This window comes from Myiozetetes cayanensis, unplaced genomic scaffold, assembly GCF_022539395.1.
Source record: "Myiozetetes cayanensis isolate MyiCay16 unplaced genomic scaffold, myiCay2020 scf17, whole genome shotgun sequence".
NCBI lineage: Eukaryota > Metazoa > Chordata > Aves > Passeriformes > Tyrannidae > Myiozetetes > Myiozetetes cayanensis.
This window is the reverse complement of record NW_026087378.1, coordinates 5673355-5697099: the sequence shown is the minus strand read 5'-3', so window position 1 is coordinate 5697099 and position 23745 is coordinate 5673355. Positions and strand designations below refer to the sequence as shown.

The following is a 23745-nucleotide window of genomic DNA, read 5'->3' as shown; positions in this document are numbered from 1 at the left end:
ACTTCCACACCTCCCTGGGGAGCCCTGGAGTGGCGACAGCACTATCACACTGCTCCTGGTCCCTGAGCCACCCAGGTGAGGTGAGTGGAGCCGCAGCCCCAGTCCAGGGCTGGATGAGAGGCGCGTGGGGCCAGCGGCACAGCAGGAAGGAAACGACTTGCGCTGGAGGGAAGGAGGTGTCAGGAAGGAGGACAGAGAGGTCATCCTGCAAGGAACTCGCTGGAGCCAGGTTACACAGCCTCTGAAAAACTGGACTGGAATGGCAAATATGCCTGAGGCAACACCCAGGGTGTGAGCTGGTCGGGGCGGAGCTGGACCTGACAGGGTCAGGGTTCTGACCAAGGAGGCAGCACTGCCCTGCTGGGACTCCTCGGCAGCCAACAGAACATGGTTCCTGCCCTGGCGTGATCACCCACAATATGCTGATGGGAGCAAAGCAGCGGTGATGTGTCTCCAGGGCTGATGGCTTCGTTGGACATGGCAGTAAGAGCACCTGTCCCCAAGGACAGAGCTGGAGAACTCCTGATGTCGGTGTGGTGACAGCCCAAAGGCTGCCTGGCCAGGCCTTTCGCTGCTTCAGAAAGCACCTGGTCAAGGACTGAATCCCTGCTGCCACCTGCAAGGGAGGAAGGACATCTGTGTTCCCAAGGCCACAGCCAGGTAATGCCCTCACTGCCCAGCCACATGTGGATCTCTCCCTTGGCCACATGTCTTCCCAAAGCCCATCCAGCATGGACCAGTCTGGGAACAATTGTCCTGGGGTGGCTTTACCCTGTCTACCCACCCAGTCAGGGGACATCGCTGTATATTCATTGGCCTCTCCCCCAAAGACTAGCTTGGGCTTATTCCCATCCTTTGCTTCTCCTCAGGCTTGGCTGCCCAGCTTCTCCACCCACAACTGCTCCTGTGTGCTCCAGCACCCCCTCCTTCAGTGCAGGGATGAAGGAAAGCAGTTCCACAGTCATTGCTTGGGGCCCCGTGAGCTGCACCCAGCCTCTCCGTGGGCAGGATGGGATGCAGGCAGGGCAGGCAGGGGGGCAGGATGGCCTTCCTGGCACCAGCACTGAGTAGGAGCCAGCGGAGCAGGTGCATGTGGGTCCCCATGCTGCCCTGCCCAGCCCATATCAAAAATGGTCCCAGAAAGGGACCCAGAGCGAAGGGCTGGAGGTGCCAGACAGCTTGTCCTGGTCCATGGGGGGGTTGGATCTAGACACAGGTGCTGCCTTTGATCTGCATGAGCCACTGAAGGACTCAGAGTCCTTTTTAACGTGAGGCTTTTTGCACACTGTGGGTCAGTCTGGAAAAGCCCAGGTGCTGCTGTCCCCTCCCTGCGGTTGGGATGAATCTGAGCTCCCAGCACAGCAGCTGGCTAAGGAACAGCCTCACTTCTCAATAGCTTGTTTATGAGCTTGTAAACACCTCACCAGCATAAAAACAACTTCATGCCCAGTAGCCACTGGCTCCCAGTGCCCTAATCCTGGCAACCACTTCCTCGGTTATATTTTCATTTCTGTTTTCTCTGCCCCCTTTTCCGTGGCTGAGCAGCTGCTGAGCAATGGCAGAGCAGTGGCATGGGGGGCACCGTGGCATCAACGCGGGGTGCACAGCGGAGCTGCAGCAAGGCCATGGAGACACCGGGGACCTGTCCCTGCTATTTATGGCAGGGGCGAGGCGGTGCGTCCCCTGCTCTCCAGCCGCAGCTGCTGCCGGTGCACCGCGGTTTGAGGATGGACCAAGGGGTAGAGGGGCCAATACAGAGCCGGGCCCGGCGCTGGGGGGTCGGCTGCTGTTGCAGAAGGGAGCCCCCCCGCCGCTGTCCCGCGGCCCGGTGCCGGCGGGGGCGGTGCGCTCCGGGGCAGCCGCTGCCAGCCGGGCCGGCCGCCAACCCCCCCGCCCCGCCGGGCGTGCGCAGGGGCCGCCTCGCCGAGCCTCCCTCCGACCGGCTGCGGCTGCCGGGGCCGGGATCGGCGGGGCCGGGCACTCCCCGGCCGCGATCACCCTCTGCTCGGGATCGCCCCCCGCTCGGGATCGCCCCGTACCGCGGACCCCGCCCGGTGCCAGCCCGGCTGCGGCTGCGGTGTCACCGCCCGCAGCGGCGCGACAGCGGCCACGGCCGGGCACGGCGACCTGCGCCGCAGGTGAGAGCCGGGGCCTGGGCTTTCGGGGCGCGGAGGGGAGGCCGGGGCTGCGCGGGCAGCGAGGGTGGCACCCCCGGGGATCAGTGGGACCTGTGGACCCGGAGCTGGGCATCCCTGCGCGCGGGGCTTGGGGCGGGCCGGGGGGCGGCCGTGTCCGCGTTACGGACTGGGGTGCCCGGAGCCCCCTAGTTAGAAACAGGGATGCTGGGAGCCCCCTGGTTACAAACAGGGATGATGGGAGCCCTTTCGTTACAGGCGGGGATGCCCGGAGCCCTCTGGTTAGAAACAGAGATGCTGGGAGTCCCCTGGTTACATACAAACAGGGATGCTGGGAGCCCTCTGGTTACAGACAGGGATTATGGGAACCCCCTGGTTACAGACAGGGATGATGGGAGTCCCCTGGTTACAGACAGGGGTGCTCAGAGACCTCCCGTTACGGACAGGGATGCTGTAAGCCCCTTCGTCACGGACAGGGATGCTGGGAGCCGCCGAGGCGGCAGTGACAGCTCAAATGCGGGCAGCTGCCTGGGAGGAAGGGCTGGGGAAGCGAAAGCAGCTCCTGTGTTCTCCAGCTGCTCTAACGCTGCCCAGAAATGCTGCGTTTTAGTTTTGCCCAGTTCCCTTGTCCCTCCGATGCCTCAGGCCAGGGGGGTGAGGAGAGGGAAAGAGGTTTCCCCAGCGTGGGAAAAACCCCCCAAAGCAGCTGCGTGCTCTGGGGATGCTGCAGGGATCAATGCTGGCCTGCCCTCAGCTGAGGGACATCCCTCCAGGGCTTCAGGGGGTGTGTCAGGTCAGGGCTTTCCACCTGCCTCCACCACAGCAAGGGTTTTTCCTCTGAGCGAGGGTTTTGCCCAGGCGGAGGACACTGAGCGTGTCCAACAGTCCTTGATGGAAATCCTTCTGCCTGGACACCTCAGAAGTATCCAGAGGGGTGCAGAGAAGTGTCTCCTACTCCCCATGTGCTGTAGCAGCCAGTGCCATGCCACAGGCAGGGGAGGCAGCCAAGTCACAGAGGGCAGGGATGACAGCTGGCAGGGTGACGTACCCCTATCAGGCAGATGGAGGTCCAGTGCCTTCTCACTCGTGTTTGCTTGCTGTGCCAAGCCCAGCTCTCCTCCAGCACAGCAGTGGGCATATGCCAGGAGGGGACATTCACCCTGCTTATTAGCTGGACTCTCCCCAGCATAGACTTGGGCTGTCCTGCCAGCCCCTCTCCCTGCTCCCACTGCAAGTGCCTGGTGCTGCAGCTTCCAAAGTGGGCACCTGGCTTGTTGCAGTCTGGCTGTGGAGGTTGGTACTGGCTGGGCAGGCAGTGGAGAGCAGGGACAGAGCTGCCCTTCCTGTGCTGCTGCTTGTGCCATCTTGCTTTTACCCTGCCAAGCCACCTCTGCCTTGCCTTTGCTCTTCACCTCCTCCACAGGCAGGTGGAAAGTCTGGCAGAATTCCTTCCCCTGGCTGGGGTCTGGATCCAGCCAAGCTGTGCACTGTGCTGGTGTGGGCCGTGCCACATCCTTCTCCCTCAAGGCCTCCTGCCAGGAATCAAGCACTATCTGTGATGCTTTGGGAGCTGCTCCATCCTGCTCGGTATCAGTTAGAGCAGAGCATGTTTCCTGAGAAGAAAACAGTCATGAATCAGCTCTGATTTTCCACACTCTCAGCAGGCAGAGACAAGGCAGTGCCCCGTGCCAGGCAGGGCACAGGCATTGCATACCAGGGGCTGCCAGTGCATCTGGCAGAGGCGTCACAGCTTTGCCCACTTCTCCCCCCGTCCCAGTGGCTTTTAAACCCGCTCTCGCTGTCACAGAAACGTCTCTTGTTCAAGCACTGCAGAAACACTCTTTGTACTTTAACAGAGCCCTTAAACACAAGGCAAGGTGCCAGGCGCCGACAGCCAGGGCAGGGAGGGAACAACTGGCCCTGGCAGGAAGGAGCTGGAGCGGAGGTGGCAAACCCCACTCTGCCCTCGAGAACAGCCCCAGCACAGTCCCAGAGCTGAGTGGGAGCTGCCAGGCCCCCACCTGCACCTGGAGGCCCCCTTGCCCATCCCCTGGCCCTGCACGTGGTCCCTGGGAGTATGGGCACATGTGTGTGTGTGCACGTGGCAAGTCCCTGCCTGCCACACGTGGGTGTCTGCCCACGGCAGCCAGACTGTTCCTGCCTTGCAGCACTTCATGGTTTTATGGTTTTGGAGTGTCATCCATGCCTTGCTTGTAAATGCAGAGGGATTGGGTCCCTGGGGATGTGCTGCGTGGTGCCCCTGGCACAGGGGAGGGAGCACAGACACTGCTCTGGGTTGGGCACCAGAGCACCAGTCTGCCCTTGTCACAGCCTGTCCCTACCCCCTGCCACCCCTGCAGAGTGCCCCGCTGAGATGGCGAGTGCCAGTGGGGCGGAGCCCGATGCTGAGGAGGCAGAGGAGGCTGAAGAGGCCATCTACGAGGAGGTGCTGCCCTGCGACAGGATGGAGCTGAGCCAGCGGCTGGCAGTGGAGGAGCTCATCACCACCGAGGCCAGCTATGTCCACAACATCCAGCTCTGTGTGTCGGACATCCGGGCACACCTCCAGAAGAAGCAGGTGACATGGGGCACATCCCCCCACCCAGGGTCTGGGCACTGTAGGGTGAATCTGTTGAGAGCTGTGAGATGCCCAGATCCCTGCCGGGAGGTCGCCATGTGCTCACCTTCCACCTTCCTGCCTGGGCTCCCCCTGACCAGCCAAGGTCTGGGGTTGGATTGGCATTGGGTCTGACCCAGTAAAGCCATCCTGCAGCTTTAACCCTGTGCCTGTAACATGAAAAGACCTCATTGCCCCACTTGGGAGTACAGGCAGGTCTCAGCATTCCCAAAACCTCCTGAAACAGAGCATCACTCCAACTCCTCGGGTATCACATGGGGCAGATGAGTCTCAGGGGGGCGTGAGCACCTCAGGAACACACAGCCCAACTCTGATGTATTTGGCTTAGCCTGGGGCATCTTTGTTCCCTTCAGCTGCCTGATCTGGACCTGGAAGGGCTCTTCTCTAACACCGACGACATCCTCCATGTCTCCAGACGGTTTCTGAAGGGCCTTGAGGCCACGGCCACCCAGGGGCAGGAGCAGCTGCTCTGCATCAGTAAGTGGTGCACTGCCAATAGCTGACCTGTGCCCATCCATGCGTTTGCTGGTGCTGGCAGTGCCACCGCCCAGCTCTGGGCATGTGGAGATTCCATCCCCATCCCACCTGCCCTGACACCTCCTGCACCTCCCCTGGCTCTGGGAAGTGCTGCTGCCAGCACATTGGTGTCCACAGGGAGCCCACCCCATGGGGGCAAGGCAGACCTGCCCAGCCTGCAGACAGTGGAAGGGGAAGAGCACCAGGCCCAGTTTAGCAGAGGTGCCTGGGTGCAGAGCACTGCCCTGGCACCCTTGGCTGGCACTGCTCTGCTGGCTTCACCCTTCCGGCAGGCTGAGGGAAAAAAAACACTCTCTGAGGGGTTTTCTCTGAGGCCATAGGAAAGGACCAAACTTTCCAGCCTCGCTCTCCTTCCGCAGGCACCCTGTTCCATGAGTTCAAGGAAGAGATGGAGACTGTGTACAAGATCTACTGTGCCAGCTACGACCATGCCCTCCAGCTGGTGGAGAGCTACCGCAAGGACCCCAGGCTGCAGGAGGAGATCTTGGACACCCTGAATGCAACAGTGTAGGTAGCTGCTGCTGAGGCCACCACCTTCCTCTCCCTGTTTTACCTACTGGCTTTGCCCTTCTCCTCTCTGGACAAGCTGCCTGTATGGGTATGTGTCACCAGGTTGGGTGTAATATCATGGCCACTACTTTTGTGGCATTTCCTGGTGTAATCCCTGGCAGCCCGTCCTGGATCCCTGGGGACACATGCCAAAGGGCCACTACAGTTGGTGATTTTTTATGGTGGACCCCAAAATAAAGGATGGGTGTCACAGACAGCTGCTGCCTCCCCCATTGTGCCCCATGAAGGGCACATGTTCCCAGCCTGACCAGAGAGACAGGCTGCCCCTGGAGGACCTTCCAAACTCCTCCTGATCAATCAGGTGGGTCACAAACACTGTCAGAGCCAGGAGATGCAGGAGTGGCAGTGGAGGAACTCCTGGGGTTTGCTGCTTAGAGCACAGGTGATGTGATTCCTGAATGAGATATGCTTTGCCTTTGGGTCAAAGGGGAGTCTTGCCTGCACTTTGCTCACCCTCTCCCTCCCCACTGCCCACAGAGCAAGCACAGATCCTGTGTCTCATAGCTAGACAAGCACAGCACTGTTCAGGGAGGCAGGGTGCCCACGTGGGGCTGGCACTGCCCTCAGGGCTGGCAGCTGGAAGGGAGCAAAGGTTCACAGCCAGAAATCCCCCATGACTTCTGGTCTACTGTCTCCCCAAAACACTCGCAGAGAAGCTGGCAGGAGCAGCAGGGCGGGAAGGCAGCTCTCCCCACCACCCTTGAGCAATTCCCCTCTCCATCAGGCCTCACACAGGCGCATCAGACCTCAGCTTCTTCCTGGTGATGCCGGTGCAGAGGGTCACCAAATACCCACTGCTGCTGGGGAAGATCCTGGAGAACACCCCGGCCAGTGCCAGCGCCCACCCGGCCCTGCAGGCAGCTGTTCGTGCCATGGCCCAGGTCAACGCCAACATCAACGAGTACAAACGGCGCAGGGAAGTAGGTGAGCGGTCAGGGGTCTCGCTGCAGGCAGGGGGCACAGCCCCTGGGAACCCCCAGCCCAACCCCAGTTGTCTCCCCTTGGCGTTGCAGGAATTCCCACTTCAATCAGTTCAAAGCTCTCCTGCTCTCCACCCATCCTGCCTGGTGGAGCCACGGGCTCTGTGCAGGCAGCTCCTGGAACTGCTCTGGTCCTGTAAATGCCACTCTGGGCAAGACCTGAAGGCTGCAGGAGCAGAGTGGCATGGGCAGGGTGGGGGGCTGAGGATAAAACCAGTCTGTCTGCATTCCTGGGTCTGGGGAACTGAAAAGAACACTCCTGCCCTTGGGACAGGAGAAATCAGGCTCCCCACAGATGGGAGCTTGGCTTCTTTTTGGTTTTCCTAGTACTTTCCTTCTTTGATGTGGGTTGTGCTTATCCTGTTGATCAGCCCCAGCCCCTATGCTGTTCACCTTAGTTGCCTGCTCAGGCTACTGAAGATGCTGCCATGAAGTCTCCTCTTCTGATCTTTTCTCCCCCCTCACCTTGTGTCCCCCCCACCCGAGGCAGCAACCAAATACAACAAGGCCGAGCACCTGACGCTGCGGGACCGCCTGGCGCGCCTCAACACCCACTCCATCGCCAAGAAGACCACGCGGCTGAGCCGGCTCCTCATGCATGAGGCCGGCATCGTGGCCAAGGTGGGCAGCCCATGCCCCTCTGCCTGCACCCAGGGACCTGCTGCCTCTCCTCAGGCCATTTCTGGGGCTTTCCGCTGCTCCCAAGGTGCCTCCCCCAAGGAATGGGGAGAGTGGGGCCAGGGTGGGGTGGCTGGCACTGACACGGGAGCCACAGTCCCATCGCAGAGCAGCCCAAGGATGACTCCTGGTCCTCCATCCCAAGGACCAGCAGGGCAGGAGGGATGCAGGGACACACGTCATTCCCTGCCTCGGAGCATTGCAGGGCAGAACTTTGGCCCCCAAAAGGACCTACAGGATCCTTAAACATCCCAGCAAAAGCAAAGACACCTTAGTGTTCCCCAGCACCACGACCACACCAAAGGCCTTGTTGCTGCCTGCACCCCAAGCAACCCATGTCTTGGCCCCTCTCCAGATTCCTGGAGCCCCTCAGAGTCTCCCCTGCCTGTCCCCAGCCCTGTGAGCTTCAGGCAAGTGCCTGGCTGCTGTGTTAGCCCCCAGCAATGGGGATCTGGCTGGTGATTAGCTGCCTCTTGCCTTGCAGACAGAGGACAAGGAGTACAACGACCTGGAAGAGAAATTCCAGTGTGTGGTGTCCAGTGTGGTCACCCTGAAGGAGAATGTAGCATCCTACCTGAGCAATTTAGAGGTAAAACCTTGACCACCAGCAAGGGGTTGGCTCCATTTAGGCTTCAGGACCTGTTCCTTGGGATTGTAGAACACTTAGGAAAGCAAGAGCTGCTGGGGGTGTTCAGGGATTTGCAGCTCAGCTAAAATGTCCTGTTGTGTCAGGGAGTTGCACAACATCCAAGGATTGCTCAGGTCCAGGGGAGCTTAAACCAAAGCTGAGGCTTTGACAACACAGTCTGAGCTGGTGTCATTTAAGAATAATCTGTCCTTAAACTTATCATTATTTCAAGGTCTTAAGTGACTGAAAAGGCCAAGTGTTGTTCAGCCTGGGGATTCTTGCTTTAATAACAGATGTAAGGCAGAAATGTCTCCAGGTCAGTTCTGACAACAAATTTCCCTTTTGAAATCACCTGGGTCAGCAGCTACTGTGATATTCTCCTAGAAATCCCTTGGGGCATCTGAGGGAAATGAAAGTATGAGTGATGGCAAAACATGCAATCCCCAGACGGCATTATCAGGAAAGCCTCAGGAAATGACAGAGGGTTCAGAAAGCAGCAGGCTGGAAAGACCTTGTCATAAAAGTATTGAGAAGGACTCCCCGTATAGGATTGGGCAGGAGGTAAGGGAGTCTGATGCTTTCTCCCTTTCAGGCATTCCTGTTGCCCACCCCACACCAGCGTGACCTGCAGATGGATGAAGGACCTGCCCAGCAGTATCGGCACTTCGCAGAATGCCTCCAGTACACCGTTTTCCCAGAGTTTGTGAGTGCTCCTTCCCTGCACATCTCCCTCAGCCAAGCATTGCTCTCCCACCTTCTGCCAGGGCACAGTAGGGGGCTGGCTGCTCCCACAGGGCAGGGCAGCCAGGAGCTGAGAGGGACCCCAGAGCAGAGTCCTCACAGTCCCCTGAGGCCTCAAATTTGCAGCAGAGCCAGGAGCAAGTAACAGGATCCATCAGCAGTCCCAGACACATGAAGCGAGGAACCAGCTTCAGGGTCCATCCAGGAGAGAAGGGAGGGCTTGGGCAGAGTCACAACTACAACACAGCTCCAGAGCCCATCCAGGGCTGGAGAAAAGCTGCACTGTCTGTCTGATGGGTGCATCCAGGAGCTGGGCTACCTACAGAAGAGATCCAAGGAAACAGAAACCAGCACACTCACAGTAACACTCAGGCAGGGGCAGAAGGCCCTTAAATGGGCTGTGGGCAGGAGTGTGGGAGGAGCCCGGGTGAAACTGGTCTGGGCCATTAAGGGGTCCTACCCGGTCATTTGCATGGAGCACAAGTTTGGAATTGTGGCAGGTGTGACTGCTCTCTATCAAGGGTTTGCTTTGCTTGGCATCCTATGTGCCTTCAGGAAAAGATGCCTGAGATGCTTCCCACTCCACACAAAGCCCCTCAACGGTCCCCAAGCCTTTTACCCTCCATAAGACAGTGCCCCATGCAGGCAGCTGGTCCCGTTTGGGGGGCTCACATAGGGGTTTGTGTTCTCTCGCCTCACAGAAGCAAAGGCTGGACAGGCTGGTCTGCCAGCCCCTCAGCAGCCTCTCAGACATGCTGGTGGGGCCACAGCAGCTGGTCAAGAAGCGCCTGGACAAGCTGCTGGACTATGAGGAGATCCAGGAGCGGAAGAGCGAGATGGGCAGCGTGACGTATGACGAGGAGGCAGCCATGAACACCTACCTCGCCATCAACGACCTGCTCGTGGCGGAGCTCCCACAGTTCAACCAGGTGGCTGTGCAGCTCCTGAAGCAGATCCTGTGCTCCTTCAGCGCCCTGCAGCGGGACTTGGCTGCCCAGGTCCTGCAACGGGCAGACAAGGAGCTGGGGCAGGTGAGCGTGTGTGCCCAAACAGGCACGTGAGCTGAGCCAGACCTTCTGCAGGCTTGGGCCATCTCAGACACCCGGGCTCTGAAGGTTTGCTGTGGCCCAAGCCCACCCTTACAGACACACAACTCCCTGTCTAGGATTTGTAAGCAATCTCTCCTCCTCCCTGCCTGGGGAAAGCCAAATTTTCTCTTCTGCACTGCCAGAAACTGTCCTGCTTTCTCTTTGCAGACGCTACTGGTAATTTATTGATGTGATGCTACCTGAGAGATCAGTGTTAACTCTGAGCTCCTGAGAGCTCTGTGCCATGAAGGCAAGGAGGAGAAAGGCAGCTCCTGGCCTGAGGAACAAGTACCCCTCAACACCCATCACCTGGGAGGTGTCTCCCAGAACCGCTCCCCGTGGTACTCTTGAGCCTGATGCAAACGTGGAGGGTCAGGGCATTTGAAAGCCCTGGGGCAGAGCATGGCTCTGGACTGATCCATGATCAGGATGAGAACAAGGTGCAGCACTGCTCATACTTAGTCAGGAGGGTTGGTTACCCTTTCTCAGTCCAGGCTGCATATGCTGCAGACCTGGAGCTACCTGGAGTTTACCCTGGAGCTACACCTACCTGTCTCCCTTTATAGTCAGTTGGGACAGGCTGTGAGCTCAGGGCTGGACAGCAGGGGTGAGGGACTGCTCTGGTTGGCTGGATACAGCCGAAGAACCCCATGTGTCATGGTCCTGCCTAGAGAAAGTAGCTCACAGACAGAGAGGAGCAGCTTTGATCATAGGTTCAAGGTGCATCTTTAGTGGCCAGGTCTGTTCTCTTGCTTTCTTACCCCTTTTCTTCTTGCTCCTTTTCTTCTGATCCTACCCTACTCAGCTCTTCCTCTCCCCAGGGCCTTCTCTGATCTCAGAGTTTGTCTCCACAGATACCCCATGGCTACATGCCTCTGCCTAGTTTCTGGAAGGTGGTGGAAGACACCTTGCAGCAGTCATATGCTCAGCTCCGGACCTTCTGCCAGACCTTTGAGACTGTCACGCCAAGCCCTGTGACACAGGTAGGGGTTGGGAAGGGGATGTGTCTGGCCAGATGGATAAAGAGATAGGACTGTGGCTTCCCAGTGCAGGACATCTCCTTGGCAGGGAGATTGGCTCAGAAAGTGACCCAGAGGGTTGCCATGGCCATAGTATTTCCCTCTGACAGCAGCTGGCTGGAAATAACCAGGGATGAAGCAGCTCAGCAATTCTAGTTCTGGGCACTCATCTCCAAACCATGGGGTAGAGCAGATAGTGTGAAGGAGGTTAGGGGTCCTCTAACCTCTCACTGGGATGCGATCCTGCCAAAGGGAGGGCATGTGTACATGTCTCCTGTGTGTTTCATCAAGTGCTCCTGTGTCTCCTGCTCCCCGCCAGCCTCTGAACCCTGCTGAGGAGCGGAAGGTCCTCTCCCTTGTGAGCAAGCACGGCCCAGACAAACTTTACCAAGTGACAAGCAACATCAGCGGCAGCAAAGACTTGGACCTGACCTTGCTGAGGGGCCAGATTGTAGCTCTGCTGCAAAGTGCCGACACGAAGGGGAACACGAGCAGATGGCTGGTGGATGCTGGAGGTACCGTGAGTACGATGGGCAGCCTCCCCCTGCCTTGGCACCAGGGTCAGGAACCAAACCCACACCACTTCCTCATCCTGGATGAAAAAGTGGGCCATGGCCTCCTGGGTCCTCCCTTCCAGGCTTTGTTCAGCCCAAATCCACTTCAGCTTTGCCAGCTGCACCCGTTGTCATTAGCTGTGAGGTTCAGGCTTCCCAACTCATTCCCTGAGGGAAGACTCACAAAGTGTCGTGGCTGAGAAAGGAGAATCCACGCACAGAGAAACACATGGAATTCCTTTTTTGTGGGAGGGGATTTCTGCTGGATATCTCCTAGTAATGGACTTGTTTGAGCAGGGCTGCTGTGCCAAGCCAAGCAAAAGCCAAAGTGTCATTCCTCTCTCCTCCAACCAGTCCTACATGTGTCAGGCAGTGGGGCCCCGTGACCCATGTGTGTCCATGTCCTCCAGGTCCCCGAGGGTTTGTGCCTGCTGCAAAACTCCAGCCATATTCCCCGGTACAAAGCCAGCAGCCCCAGATGGAGTTGCTAACCCCAGAGAGTGGCATAGAGAGAAGGCGACATTCCTATGCATTACCTGAAGCCCCCAAGCCCCAGGTGGCCACCTTCACCCCAACATTCCAGGTAAGAGGGGGGGACACCCCAGAGCCATTCCTAGCAATGCCACAAGCTCTGTGGTAGTTCTTGTGTGGGTGGGAAGGTGGACCTGCTTTTCCAGCACACACATGGTCATACCTGTGCAGCCACCTGCCCAGCAGGGAGTGTCATACCCTTGTCTGAGTGCCACATGAGGCTGATATTCTCCTTGCTGGCACCAGGGTGGGCAGAGCAAGAGAACTGTGTTTGGTGGGTCTCCACTGTCCCTCCATCTGTGTCACTGCCCTCTCAGAATGTCTTGTGTGTCCATCTCCCTTTGACTCTCATGTCCAGCAAGGGCTTCCTCCCTCCTTCCCTGCCTTTCCCAGGTGGTTGCCGGCTTCTCCTTCGCAGCCAGGAGTCCGCAGGAGGTGAATCTCCAGGCAGGGCAGCCTGTGGTGGTGCTGGAGCCTCACGACAAGAAGGGGAGCAAGGAGTGGAGCCTGGTGGAGGTGAACGGCCAGAGGGGCTACGTGCCCTCCAGCTACCTGGTGACCGTCCCCGTGCAGGAGCCCCTGGGCTGGAGCTTGCCCGTGTGAGCACGGCCAGCCCACACCCAAGGGCATGGGCTTCATCGGATGGGAGCAGTCGGCTTGGCACCGGAGGACTCCGCACGGGAGATGCTGGAGGGAGGCAGCCCCGGGCTGGGAAGGTGGGGGAAGGCACCTGGCAGAATATGGCCCCGGGGGACAGGGCCTCGAGGATGGCGCTGGGGAGGCGTGAGGGTGCCGTGTCCCGTGTGTGTGCTTGCACAGCGCGAAGCAGCACGGAGGGAGTGAGGGCAGGTGGCTGCAGTTATCCGGGGATTTGCTGAAACCCGTGTCAGTGACAAATGTGTCCCAGCGGACGATGAGGCAGCATTGTCCCCAGCTGGATCAGGACTGAGTGGCAAAGGTGCAGCGCTGCAGAGGGGCCCTCGGCCAGGCACGGGGCACCTGGGCAACTGGGGAACTGGGCAACTGGGCACCGGGGGAACTGGGCACCGGGGCACTCGGGCGCCACCTGAGCGCTTGGGGCAGCGCCGTCCTGGGCCGGCAGCGCCGCGCGGAGCGGCCACCAGAGGGAGCCCCGAACCAGCGCCCAGTGCCCGCTCGGCGCGTACTGGGAGCACTGGTGCAGGGGCCGTGGGGTGCGGGGGCACAGCCCGACGAGGTGTGCACCCCGACCCGCCCGGTGTGGGACGGATATCCCGGCTCACAAGGCTCCCTGAGCGCCCCGTCCCTCCTGCGACCCGCACAGATCCCCCGCGGGTTGACGGAGGTCCCGTGGAAGAGGTTTTTGGGAGAGTCAGGAAGTTAGGTCGGTAGGTCCCTGACCTAAGGCTCGGTCTGAGGGTGGAGATAGCACTCCCTCCTCCCCCTCCCGCTACTCCTGAAGCGCCCCAGCTCCGTGCCTCAGTTTCCCCGCGGTTGTGCTGGCACTGTTTGGAGATGCTGACGGGGCTGAGGGTTGGCAGCCGTGCCCACGGCAGCGCTGCCATGGTGTCAGAGGGCAGTTCAGAAGCCCCCAGGGGTGACTGGCACCACGGGAGAGCTCAGCCCACGGGACCACGTTGCCGACCCCTCGCCCACCGCGGGCAGTGCAGGCACCCGCCGGTGCGGCAGCCTGGCGTCGTCCCGGCTGCCCTGGGCATCCGCATCAAAGGTGCGGTGTCCCGGCTGGCGAGCGCCGGCACGCCGGGCCCCGTGCCCTGCCCGGCGGGGAGGCAGCATGCCCGGCCACCCACGGGCTCCCCGGGGGATGTGGGGGCTGCGTGTGGGTTCCCACAGTGCGGGTTGGGCAGGGGGGCAAAGGTGGCATGTCCTCACCCAAGCCTTGTGCCGTGTGGGGAGGGATGGGGTGGGTGCCAGGCAGGTGGGGACAGGCCCCAGGCACTGCTCTGTGCAACCCACGTGTAGGTCTGGTTTGAGGCAGAACTCTGTGGGGTTCACTCTCCATTATAGCTGTGGGGTCCTGGGGTGCTATTTGTGGGGAGGCTGGGGGCAGCTGCCTCTGCCCAGGTGCCATTGAAAGCCCCGAGCAAATGCTCACCCACACGAAACCTTGAAGGGGACAGCAGTGCTGGAGTTGGGGATGTTGCCTGGGGCTGCTCCCAGCCTGGGGAAAGGCCAATGGGTTCTTTGGAATGGCAGAAGAGGCAGGCAGAGGGGATGAGGGTCACTGTGCAGGGGCTGTGTGTCTGAGCCTTAACTGCCCACAGAGCTCACACCTCCAGCTCGCTGCTGATGGCTCCTCTGGATTTTTCCGTTCCTAATCAAATCACATCAGGTCGGATTTCCCTCTCCAGTCACCTTCCTGCCAGCTCAGTGGGGTGCAATTGCAATCAGCCCTGCACCAGCACAGGCAATGGCAGGAGTCAGCAGCTCGGGCAGGTCCTGCTCCACAGCCTGGGAGTGCCCAGGACCCTTCAGAGGGTTAAAGGTGACAGTGGGACAAGGAGTGCTGAGAGAGTACTGCTGCCTGGGCACTGATCTGTCCATTGGAAGGAGATCTGGGGCAGGCAGGACTTGATAGCCAGTTGAGTTTTGTCTGTCACTCACCAGACTCTGGATTTCAAGTGCTCTGAAACAACAGCTCTCCTTTCCCTCCCTCCCTCCAGCCACTGCCGGTGCTGCCTGTGTGTCTGTCAATGTGGGTCAGGAGGAGTTCTTTGCCCAGCCTGCAGCCAGCACAGGGGCTGCAGGATGTAGGGAGGTGTCCCAGATCCCTGCTGCCTCTCCTGGGTCCCCACTCAACCCATCTACCCAAGCCCATCTACCAGCACTTGCCAGGCTGACAGGCTTGTAGGGCAAGGTGGAAACTGCCCCTGTGCATCCCACCAGCAGATGTACAGGAGTCACCCTCCAGTGCTCTGCAGGTGACTCTACACTGGGGACATGCTGCTTGTGTCAGGCAGCAGCTGCCTGTCCTCTGTCCCTTGTCAGATAAGGCGGTTTTGCTCCAAGCCAGGTGCAGCCCAAGCACCAAGAGGGTCCTTGAAAAGGTGCTGAGCCAGCCAGCATCAGCACCCTGCCCAGCAGCAGTGGGACTGGTGTCCTGCCCTCCCCAAGGTCCTGGTGGCGGATGGTCCCACCTAGGAAGAGGGAAATCAGCTCATGTGGCTCCTCTGGTCTTGGGATCCGAAGGGGTGAGCTGGGCTCTGCAGTTCCCAGCAGCCCTGCTGCCAGCCTGGACGGCCATGGGACCTTCCCCATGTCCTCAGGACATGGCCTACTACTTGACTGCAGGACGCACGTTCCAGCACCTCTCACTTCTCTCACGATTTCACACAAACTCAATGCACTGCTGCTGCCCCGAGTCTGGAAGTGCCCTCTCAGAATCACCGGTGGGTACAGGGCTCTTCCAGCCTAAAAATGACGGGGGATAAAGGGCACAAGTGTGCCTTTAAATAGCCTGTCAAGGACAGGCTCTCCCAGGAGGAATGCTCTGGCTGGCCTGGTGGAACATGCCTGTGGCCAGGGGCACGGGGTGACAGCTGGGCAGGGACGGCTGCTCACCCGGTCAGGTCAAGGTTAGGCATCGCCCCGGCCGGGCGCCACTGTGCCGTGGCTTGGCACCACAGAGGCAGAGCCGTGCAAGGGGAGGGAAACACATGCCAGACCGGGGTTTTGCCATGCCCAGGGCTGATCTGTGAGGTGGCAGCAGAGCCAGGCAGGCACTGCTGCCTGCAACCTGCCCGCCAGCCTGCAAGGAATTTGGCACCAGCACAGCCTGGCTGCCAGAGCAGCCTTTGTGGCAGCTCCGGTTGTCCAGGAGCGCCTGTTGCACTCCTGTCGGCACTGATTCATATCCTGGACGTGCAGGCATTTGGACAGCTTCCACCCGCGGGGTGTGACAGCGCACGGCCGTGTCCCCAGGGCATGGGGCGCCAGCCCGGCCGCGTGCGGGAGGGCAGCATGGTGGCAGCTCAGAGCCTGCTCTCCCCTGCTCTGTGGGGCGTGCTGGCCCCTGGGGACGCGGGGTGGGGGACCACAAAGCACATCTCTAGGTGGAGACAGCTGGATTGCAGGAGGATGGCTGTGCCCAGGTGTCGATGTGCCCGATGGCTCTGCTGGGGCACCCAGGAAGCAGAGGGGTGCGAGAGGAAAAAGCAGCTGCCAGGGAAGCCCCAAGCCCAGGCTCCCAAACCCAGACCATCCCCTCACCATGGCAGAATAGGAGTAAGGGAGCAACAGGGCTGTGGAGGGCAGGAAATGAGAGGAAAGGGGGGACCCAGGAGAGCAGGGTGGCTGCCCTGGGCTGAAGGGCACAGCCAGTCCCAGCAGGGCTGTGATTGCAGGCATGGAGCTGGAGTTCACCCCCTCCGCGAGGCTGAGCTGGCTCTGAAGAGCCAGCCTGTGCTGCACTTTTCCCAGGCCCCTAAGGAGCAGCCCTTGCCCCCTGCAGCCCTCGCTGGCCACTCGTGCACCAACCATGACCAGCATGGCCTGTGGGAGGGCTGAGCCCCGCGGAGAGTGGCCCTGGGGCTGCGAAGCAGGAGTGGAGGTGTGAGCTGCAGTGCTCGCTCCAGGCTGGTGCAGCTGGCACCTGAATTGTCTAATAAAGTGTGAAATTGCTTTCATGCTCTGCTACCTTTGCTGAGATGGACCGTCATTACGGCCCCCCCTTCCCAGCCCGCAGCCGGCTGCTGCCGATGTCCTGCTGTCGTGGCGCTGCCAGATGAGCCCCGGGCTGGAGCTGTGCCTGGCACAGCCCCGCAGGACCCCTGTGCCGGGGCTTGTGGTAGCACCTCCGTGCCCTCCCCTCCCTCTCAGCCCCTCCACTGTGCCCACCCCATGTTAAAGCACAATCTGCTGCCGCTGCATCACCCTGGATGGGAACAGATCTCTGTTGATCTGAAGTGGGAGGGACTGCCCTCCCACTTCCTTACCCCTATCAGATGCCCTCGGGGTGCGGGGATCAGCTCAGGTTCGAGCCCTGCACTGGGGCTGTACCGCTGCCAAAGTCTTGCCCTTGCCCATCAGATACAGCCCTCGAGGAGATAGGGCTCCATCCGGAGATAGGGCTCTGGAGATAGGGCTCCATCCGGAGATAGGGCACCCGGAGCTGCCCCGGACCCTCGCTGAGTCAGCAGAGAGCTCCCACCTTGGCAGGGACAGAGGGGCAGCCTGGTTCCCCCTCACCGGTGGGTGACTAATTGCTGCTGAACCACCTGGATGTGCACAGAAACTGTTCTGCAGCTCTAATAACAATAATCAATCATCCTGCTCTGGGCAGGGGTTGTGGGAGGTTTTCCAGGGCTGGGGAGCTGGCGGGGGAATTGTGGTGCCAGTGGTGGGGCTCCCCTGAGGGGACACGGAAGTCTCATCTCCAGTGGTGGCTGTGAGGGCAATCCCTACCCAGGTACACCCTGCAAGGGGAAGTGCCAACTCCTAGTGCTGGTACTCCTGGGTCTGTGCAAGCCGTAATTTTGGAGGGAAGACCAGCTGGGAGCCCAGGTTGGGCATGGGGCACAGGTTGCTCCCTGCTCCAGAGCATCCTGAGAGTTCCTGTGCCAAAGGGGCAGACACGAGTGCCACGCTGAGTGAGACCAGTCAGATTTCTGCAGGGATCAAGATACTTTGCCCCAGGGAAACTGTGCCACGTTTTCCCAGCCACTGATAAAGTTAAACCCTTGATCTGGTTAAAGATTTAGCCCACAAGACAAGCCTGGGTAGGACAGCAATGCTTTTAGTGCCCCTGGCTTTGTGACACTTGCCCAGGGATCTGGCCCCACTGCCTCCCACTTGTGGCTCAGCTTGGCTGTTGGAGCACATTCCTGCAGCCCCCTATCAGATCACATTCCCAGAGCCAGACCCCACTATTAGAGCACATCTTGGCAACCAGACCCCTCTGTCAGAGCACATCCTGGCAGCCAGGCCCCACTATCCCTGGGTTGCATCCAGGCTCCTGCATGAGGAATGGAGCTGGAGCATCCCCAGAGGCTGAGCTGAGGCCGGGCAGGCAGGTGGCACATGGCCAGGGAGAGGAGCATCCCGCCTGGAGCTGCCCTTTCTTTGGTGTAACCTTATAACCCACGTCCCGCTGCCGCCTGCCCTGGCCACAGTGCCACCCAACTGGGGGAGGCTTCACGCCTTTGGGAAGCCAGCTGGGTCCTGACATGAGTCAGCTGGAACTGCCAGGCAACACTATCCATCTCAAATAGCTCACCCAGTCCCTGCCCCCTGCCCCTGCCCCCCCGTGACCTGGGGGACCCCAGGCAGGATCTCAAGCTGGTGGTCCTGAGGCGATGCAGCCTTTCCCCTGGGGCTTCCTTGGCCCCATGGCACAAGGGCTTCATCTGCTGTGGCAGCAAAAGGCAGATCGCTGAGGACTTCTCTTGTTCCCAAGGTCACTCTGCTGGCTGGAGAGCACTTCAGGGCTTTCCAGAGGTCACAGGAGGTAAGGAATGAGTGTGGTGGGGAGGAGGTGCCTTCCCTCAGCCTTCCCTCCAGCCCCTGTGACAGCTGCCCTGTCCTGTTGTCCAGCATGGCAAAGGGGATAGATACAATGGCCACAGCTCCCCTCAAAGGGGTCACCAGCTCGGAGCCATTCCAAAGCCCTCTCCTCACATCAGGCATGTGAGGCAGAAAGGCTGCCTCATTCCCACCACACATCCCCACTGCCAGAGCCATCCCATAGAATCACAGAATCATAAAATGACCTGGGTTGGAAGGAAGCCTAAAGATCATCCACCTCCAACCCTCTGCCAGGATCAGAGACACCTTCCACCAGACCAGGTTACTCCAAGCCCCATCTAACCTGGCCTTGAACACTTCCAGGAAGGGGGCAGCCACAGCTTCTCTGGGCAATCTGTGCCAGTGCCTCACCACGCTCACAGGGAAGGATTTCTTTTTAATAGGTAATCTAACTCGACTCTCTTTCAGTTTGAAACCGTTCCCCCTTGTCCTGTCTCCACTGGAGAAAACCAGTCACTGGGAGCAGCCAGGCGAGTGCACTCTAACCCAGCAGCATTCCCAAGCCCTCCTTCATTAGCATTCCTCCTCTCCCAGCCTGCACAGCCTGTTCCCAACGCCCCTAGTGTTAATTGAATTACTTCCCCCAGAACTGCCAATGCTTTAGGGACTCTGAGCATCTGCATACACCACGGGCAGCCTGCTCCGTGTCCGGCCCAGCCCTTCCCGTGGGATGAGCCAGCTGCGAGGAAGAAAAACAGATCCAGCAATGGCAGGTCCAGGTTGGTGTGAAGGTGCAAACGGTTCCACTGAAAAGACTCACGGAATGAAGGGAATGGAGTCAAAGTGCAAATCAGGAGCCCCGAGGTTTGTGGGACACCCCTGGTAATGTCTGTAAGCACCCAGAGGGGCTGGAAAATACCCTGCTGCCGCTCAAGCCCTCGCTGTGCCTGCTGATGGGCAGTCCATGCAGTATCAAGCCATCAACCCAAGGCTGCTCCTGCATCTCTATCCGTAGGAGAGAATTTGTGGGTCTAAAATTTGCCTTCTTTGGGCTGCACCCGGCTATAGGTACAAGCTGCAGATGCGAAGCCTTTTGTGTGCCTGCCGCATCCTGGCTGGGATTTACCTAAAACAGCCCCGGGGAGGAACGGCTGGGCGGGGATGGAGGGGGAAAGGGAGGGAGGCTGCCTGGTGTTTGTTTTTACTAATGAAGCCCCATAATCAAATCATTTCAATTTTAATTGTAAAGCCAGCAGGCAGATTTCTGTCTCCAGATGGGACGTGATAGGAATAGTGGAAGGCTGGGCACGTTCTGCTGCTCACCTTAATACTTGGAGCAAGGCAGATGGGAGCAGTGCTGGGGAAGCTCCCAGCCTGCCTGGGAAGGGCCTGGACCCCCAGGATGAGGATTTGAGGTGGGATCAGACCCAAAGCTTCTTCTGTTTCTTTGGCCCAGGAAAGCTAACCCCATGGAGGATGTGCTTCACCATACCCAGATCTGAGCAGGGGAGGCAGGAGTCCTTTTCCCTGCTTTTTATCTCCCAGCTCTGCCAGGATACATGAAATCTATTTGTGGCTCCCACTTGCTGTCTCATTTTTTGGGTGCTTGGACTTTGGGAAAAGAGAAAATAAAGAAACTGGGTCATTTTCTATTTATTTGGAAGAGCTGAGATGTTAACCCTCCAGATGCAGAGAGTTCTGCTCACGTCTCTGTGGGACTGACAAACTTGGAAGCAAGGGATGGGGAGAGGAGAAACCTCCTCCTCACCAAAGAAAATGTGCCTTTTGTCCTCCTTTAGTCTGGGGGGAACTGGGTGCAGTGGGGTTGGGATTGTCCTCCCAGTCCAAACCAGTTCACTCAGCCAAAACACATCTGTTTGTTTCTCATGATGGAGAAATGGAGCCAGGAGGGGCTCGGTTGCTCTGGGACCGATTAACTCCCCCAGACTGGGGGCATTCCCAGTGCCTACCAGGCCTCAGCAGTCACCCAGGGACAAGGGCAGGGGCATAGAGGTTTCAGTTTGGGGTGTTGGGAAGGGGAATGTCTCACATCCTCCCCATCAGAGAGGTTTGTTCCTCCCAGAACGTGACGAGGTAGGGGTGGTACAGCATGATCTGGGCAGGTCACACCAAGTATAGAATACCTTGTGCTTCTGTGCCTTAGCCACAGCCATAAAGGGGCAGAGCCCATCTCTTATCGGGGGTGGCTGCTGCTGCTGCTTTCACCACCCCGAGCTTCTGCACTCCCTGTGCCCATGGCCCCTCTCCCAGAGTTGACAGCATTTCTGGAATCCCCTGGAAGAGATCCAGGTGGGGGACGCCAGGCACCGAGCAGCCACCACTAGCATCCCTCCAGCTGGGCCTCTTTGCTCTTTTCAGCTCTCCTTTTTCATACCTGAGTCATCAAGGACAAGAGCATCAAATCAGAAATAAAGTCATTAACTCGCTAGGCAAATACAGATGAAAACCTCACTTTATTTTTTGAAATCAGAGCCCTGGCTCCTGGGGGCTTTACGTGGCACCTCTCCTCCGCCAGCCTTCCCTTGGCCAGGTTTGTTCCAGCCCCACACACATCCTGGGGTGAGGAGAGGAGGGAGACACAGGCATTCACCCCACAGGGCTTGGCTTGGTCCCCAGCAGCCCAGACACTTGCCATCGGTCTGGGATTCCTGCTGGGATGTGGTAGCCCTGTGCCTGGTGCTGATGGGCTCCAGTTACATGAACTGGGCACATCCAGCAGGAGTGACATGTCCCTCCCATCCCCCTGTGGCACCCATCCCTCCTGCCAGCACAGCACCCTGTGCCCGGGGCTCGGCACATCCCTGGAGCTCGTGCCTCCCACGTGGCTGCGGCTGGCGCATCCCCATCCCAGCCAATCCGTGATTTTGCTCTTCTCCCACTTTTTCTTTTTTTTTTTTTTCCACCACGTACAAATGGGAATTAAATTGAGGCCACTAAACTCATTTGCGCTCGCAGCCGTAATGGGGCTGCAGGCAGCATTTCTCCACCAGCTCTTCAGAGCAGCTGCCAATCTCTGCCTGGGAGCTGCCGTGTGCTGGCTCCTGCTGCCGGGCCTGGCGTGTCGCTGCCTGCTCGTGGCTGGGCCCCCACGGCAAGGCAGGGCTGGGGTTAAACCCAACCAGACCTAAACATGTGCAAGAGCCATTTCTTCCTCATGTGAGCTGTGCTTGGGGCCGAAAGGCTCTGCTGAGCTCCTGCTCGGGCTCTTGTGGCTACAGCTGGCCTGAAGCCCCATCCCGCTGGGTTCTCCCTGTGTCCCGGGGCGCATGCCAGCCTGTGCCCCTGCCCCGGGGAGTTCTCCCACTGAGGCCGTGTGGTGAGTGCTGGAGACAGGCTGGGCAGCCACCCCCACAGCACAGCTCAGCCTCAGGGGGCCAGGCACCATCACGAGGAAATGGGAATGAGCTGGAGCCAGGGAGGCAGCTGTGGGGCACTGGGAACCGGTGGGGGTGCCAGCGAGCACGGGGGTTCTGGGGGAGAGCACCTGGGTGACCCTACATGACCCACTGCACCGGAGCAGGGAGGAGGCACCTTGAGGGGCTGAAGCCCTGGTGGATGCAGACCCCCAGCTGCTGCCCCACCAAAGCTTGCTGTTTATTTTTGTCAGGCAGGAGGAAGAGGAGGAGGAAGGATGCTGGTCATGGGTGAACTTGCTGGAAACCTGCTCCCACACCACCCAGGGAAAAAGTCCCTGAAAGTGCCTGTGGACAGCAAAGGAGGGCAGACATGAGTGTGCTGGGAGGGAACAGCTGCTGGGAATTTAAATGACTGCCCGTGAATGCTGGTTTTGTTTTGTCCCAGCCATGGCTGTGCTCTGCTTCGGCCAGGCAGCATTCAAATCCCATCGCTCATGGGGCTCTGCGGATAAAGCTGGTTTGGAACCCAAGCTTGAGAGGAGCCCTGTCCCTGCCCAGCAGAGAAACAAGGGGAGCCAGCCAGAGCAGGCAGAGTTACAGCAGTAGGGATGTGCAGGGGTTGGGATGGGCTCTTCCTGGGGCCTCCAGTCAAGCTTTGTTCCCATCTGCCAAAAGGAAGAGCGATGGAAGGAGAAGAGATGCTCAGGAAATGAGTGAAGTGTGCTTCCTGCTTGCTTCCTGCTCCCCCTGCCTGATGGGACACTGCTGTGGGAATAGAGGCAGACTTTTCCATGGACTGCCTTGGAATGAAGATCCCAGCCAGCTTGGGATACAGAATGCTGCCCCATGACCCTCCATGGCTCCCTGGGCAAATGAGGATGCCACCAGGCATCGTGGTTTATGACCTCAGCAATGCTCGCTCTTGGTGCATGCTGCTAGATCCATGCCCTAAAAATCTAGTTTCACATGGATAAACAGGATTTCTTATTACTGTTGCTAATATGATATCAGCACATTGCAATACAGATATTTTAATAATACATAGTTCTTTTAATGAAGGGACTTAATAAACTAATTTGCTTCCCAACATTTGTATATGTCACATTTGCTCATTTATTCATGCAGTAAATGAAATTAAAGTTACTAAACATTTAGAAAATTACGAGTATACTGAAGAAGTGCACCTGTGTATTAAAATAAAAAGCAGGAACTGCTTTCCCTGGCACAGAGGCTGCCCAAGCCACATGCTGCCAGCTGCTTACTCCCCTGCCCGTGCAGCAGCACAAGCTGGAGGGGAGCACAGCCGGGCACAGCCAGACCCCATTCCCAGGGATGCTGACAGTTGTGACAACCACTGCATTTTTATTTTTATCATCCCAGAAACATCGCTCTGTAGATCAGCTTTTATTAAAAATAAATAACGCTTTTAAAGCTGGTGCTGGGGCACCAAACTGTGACAAAGGCCAGGGAGGAAGTGCTGAGGATGATTAATGTGATTTTTCCAGCAAAATACTTTAGCAGTTCTCTCTCCCATGCCAAGGGCTCTGCTGAGGGGTGTGGGAAGGACAAAGGCACTCAGTGCCTCTGGCAGCCCGATACCTGGTCTGCAGGGGCACAGCCCACCCTGGTGAGAGATCTGGCTGTGGCCTCACATGCTCCCAGGCCAGGCTTTGGTGGGCACGTGTCAGGCAAAGGCAGGAGGTTGAGGCACAGAGCCCTGCACAGGGACTGGGCTGCAGCTGCTGCCCTGGTGGGACAGCCCCAGCTGTAAACCCCTGCCACGATCCAGGCTTGAGGCTGGAGGGCT

At 58.8% G+C, this 23745-nt stretch overlaps 1 protein-coding gene across 2 annotated transcripts; it reads left to right on the top strand.

The window, feature by feature from the left end:
* Positions 1-1957: 1957 nt before the first annotated feature.
* On the top strand, positions 1958-23038 carry ARHGEF37 (Rho guanine nucleotide exchange factor 37). Of its 2 annotated transcripts, XR_007628564.1 has the most exons (14): positions 1958-2138; positions 4496-4713; positions 5127-5250; positions 5670-5817; positions 6605-6804; positions 7351-7481; positions 8023-8127; positions 8759-8869; positions 9609-9938; positions 10850-10978; positions 11334-11529; positions 11979-12151; positions 12493-12815; positions 22190-23038. XR_007628564.1 is itself a non-coding variant. In XM_050312014.1 (13 exons), the coding sequence occupies exons 2-13, from the start codon at positions 4510-4512 to the stop codon at positions 12700-12702; spliced, it is 2061 nt and encodes a 686-aa protein (XP_050167971.1). In that variant the 5' UTR covers positions 1958-2138; positions 4496-4509; the 3' UTR covers positions 12703-16724. The 2 variants fall into 2 exon arrangements, 1 of the variants encoding a protein (XP_050167971.1); XM_050312014.1 differs by lacking the exon at positions 22190-23038 and having other exon boundaries at positions 12493-16724.
* Positions 23039-23745: the final 707 nt, after the last annotated feature.

What these genes read in the sequence shown, in the direction of transcription:
- ARHGEF37 (XM_050312014.1), top strand. Translation starts at nt 4,510, where the DNA reads ATGGCGAGTGCCAGTGGGGCGGAGCCCGATGCTGAGGAGGCAGAGGAG. An exon ending in GGAGCAGCTGCTCTGCATCA is followed by an intron (nt 5,251 to 5,669) that starts GTAAGTGGTGCA and finishes CTCCTTCCGCAG; the next exon opens with GCACCCTGTTCCATGAGTTC. An exon ending in ATGGCTGGTGGATGCTGGAG is followed by an intron (nt 11,530 to 11,978) that starts GTACCGTGAGTA and finishes CATGTCCTCCAG; the next exon opens with GTCCCCGAGGGTTTGTGCCT.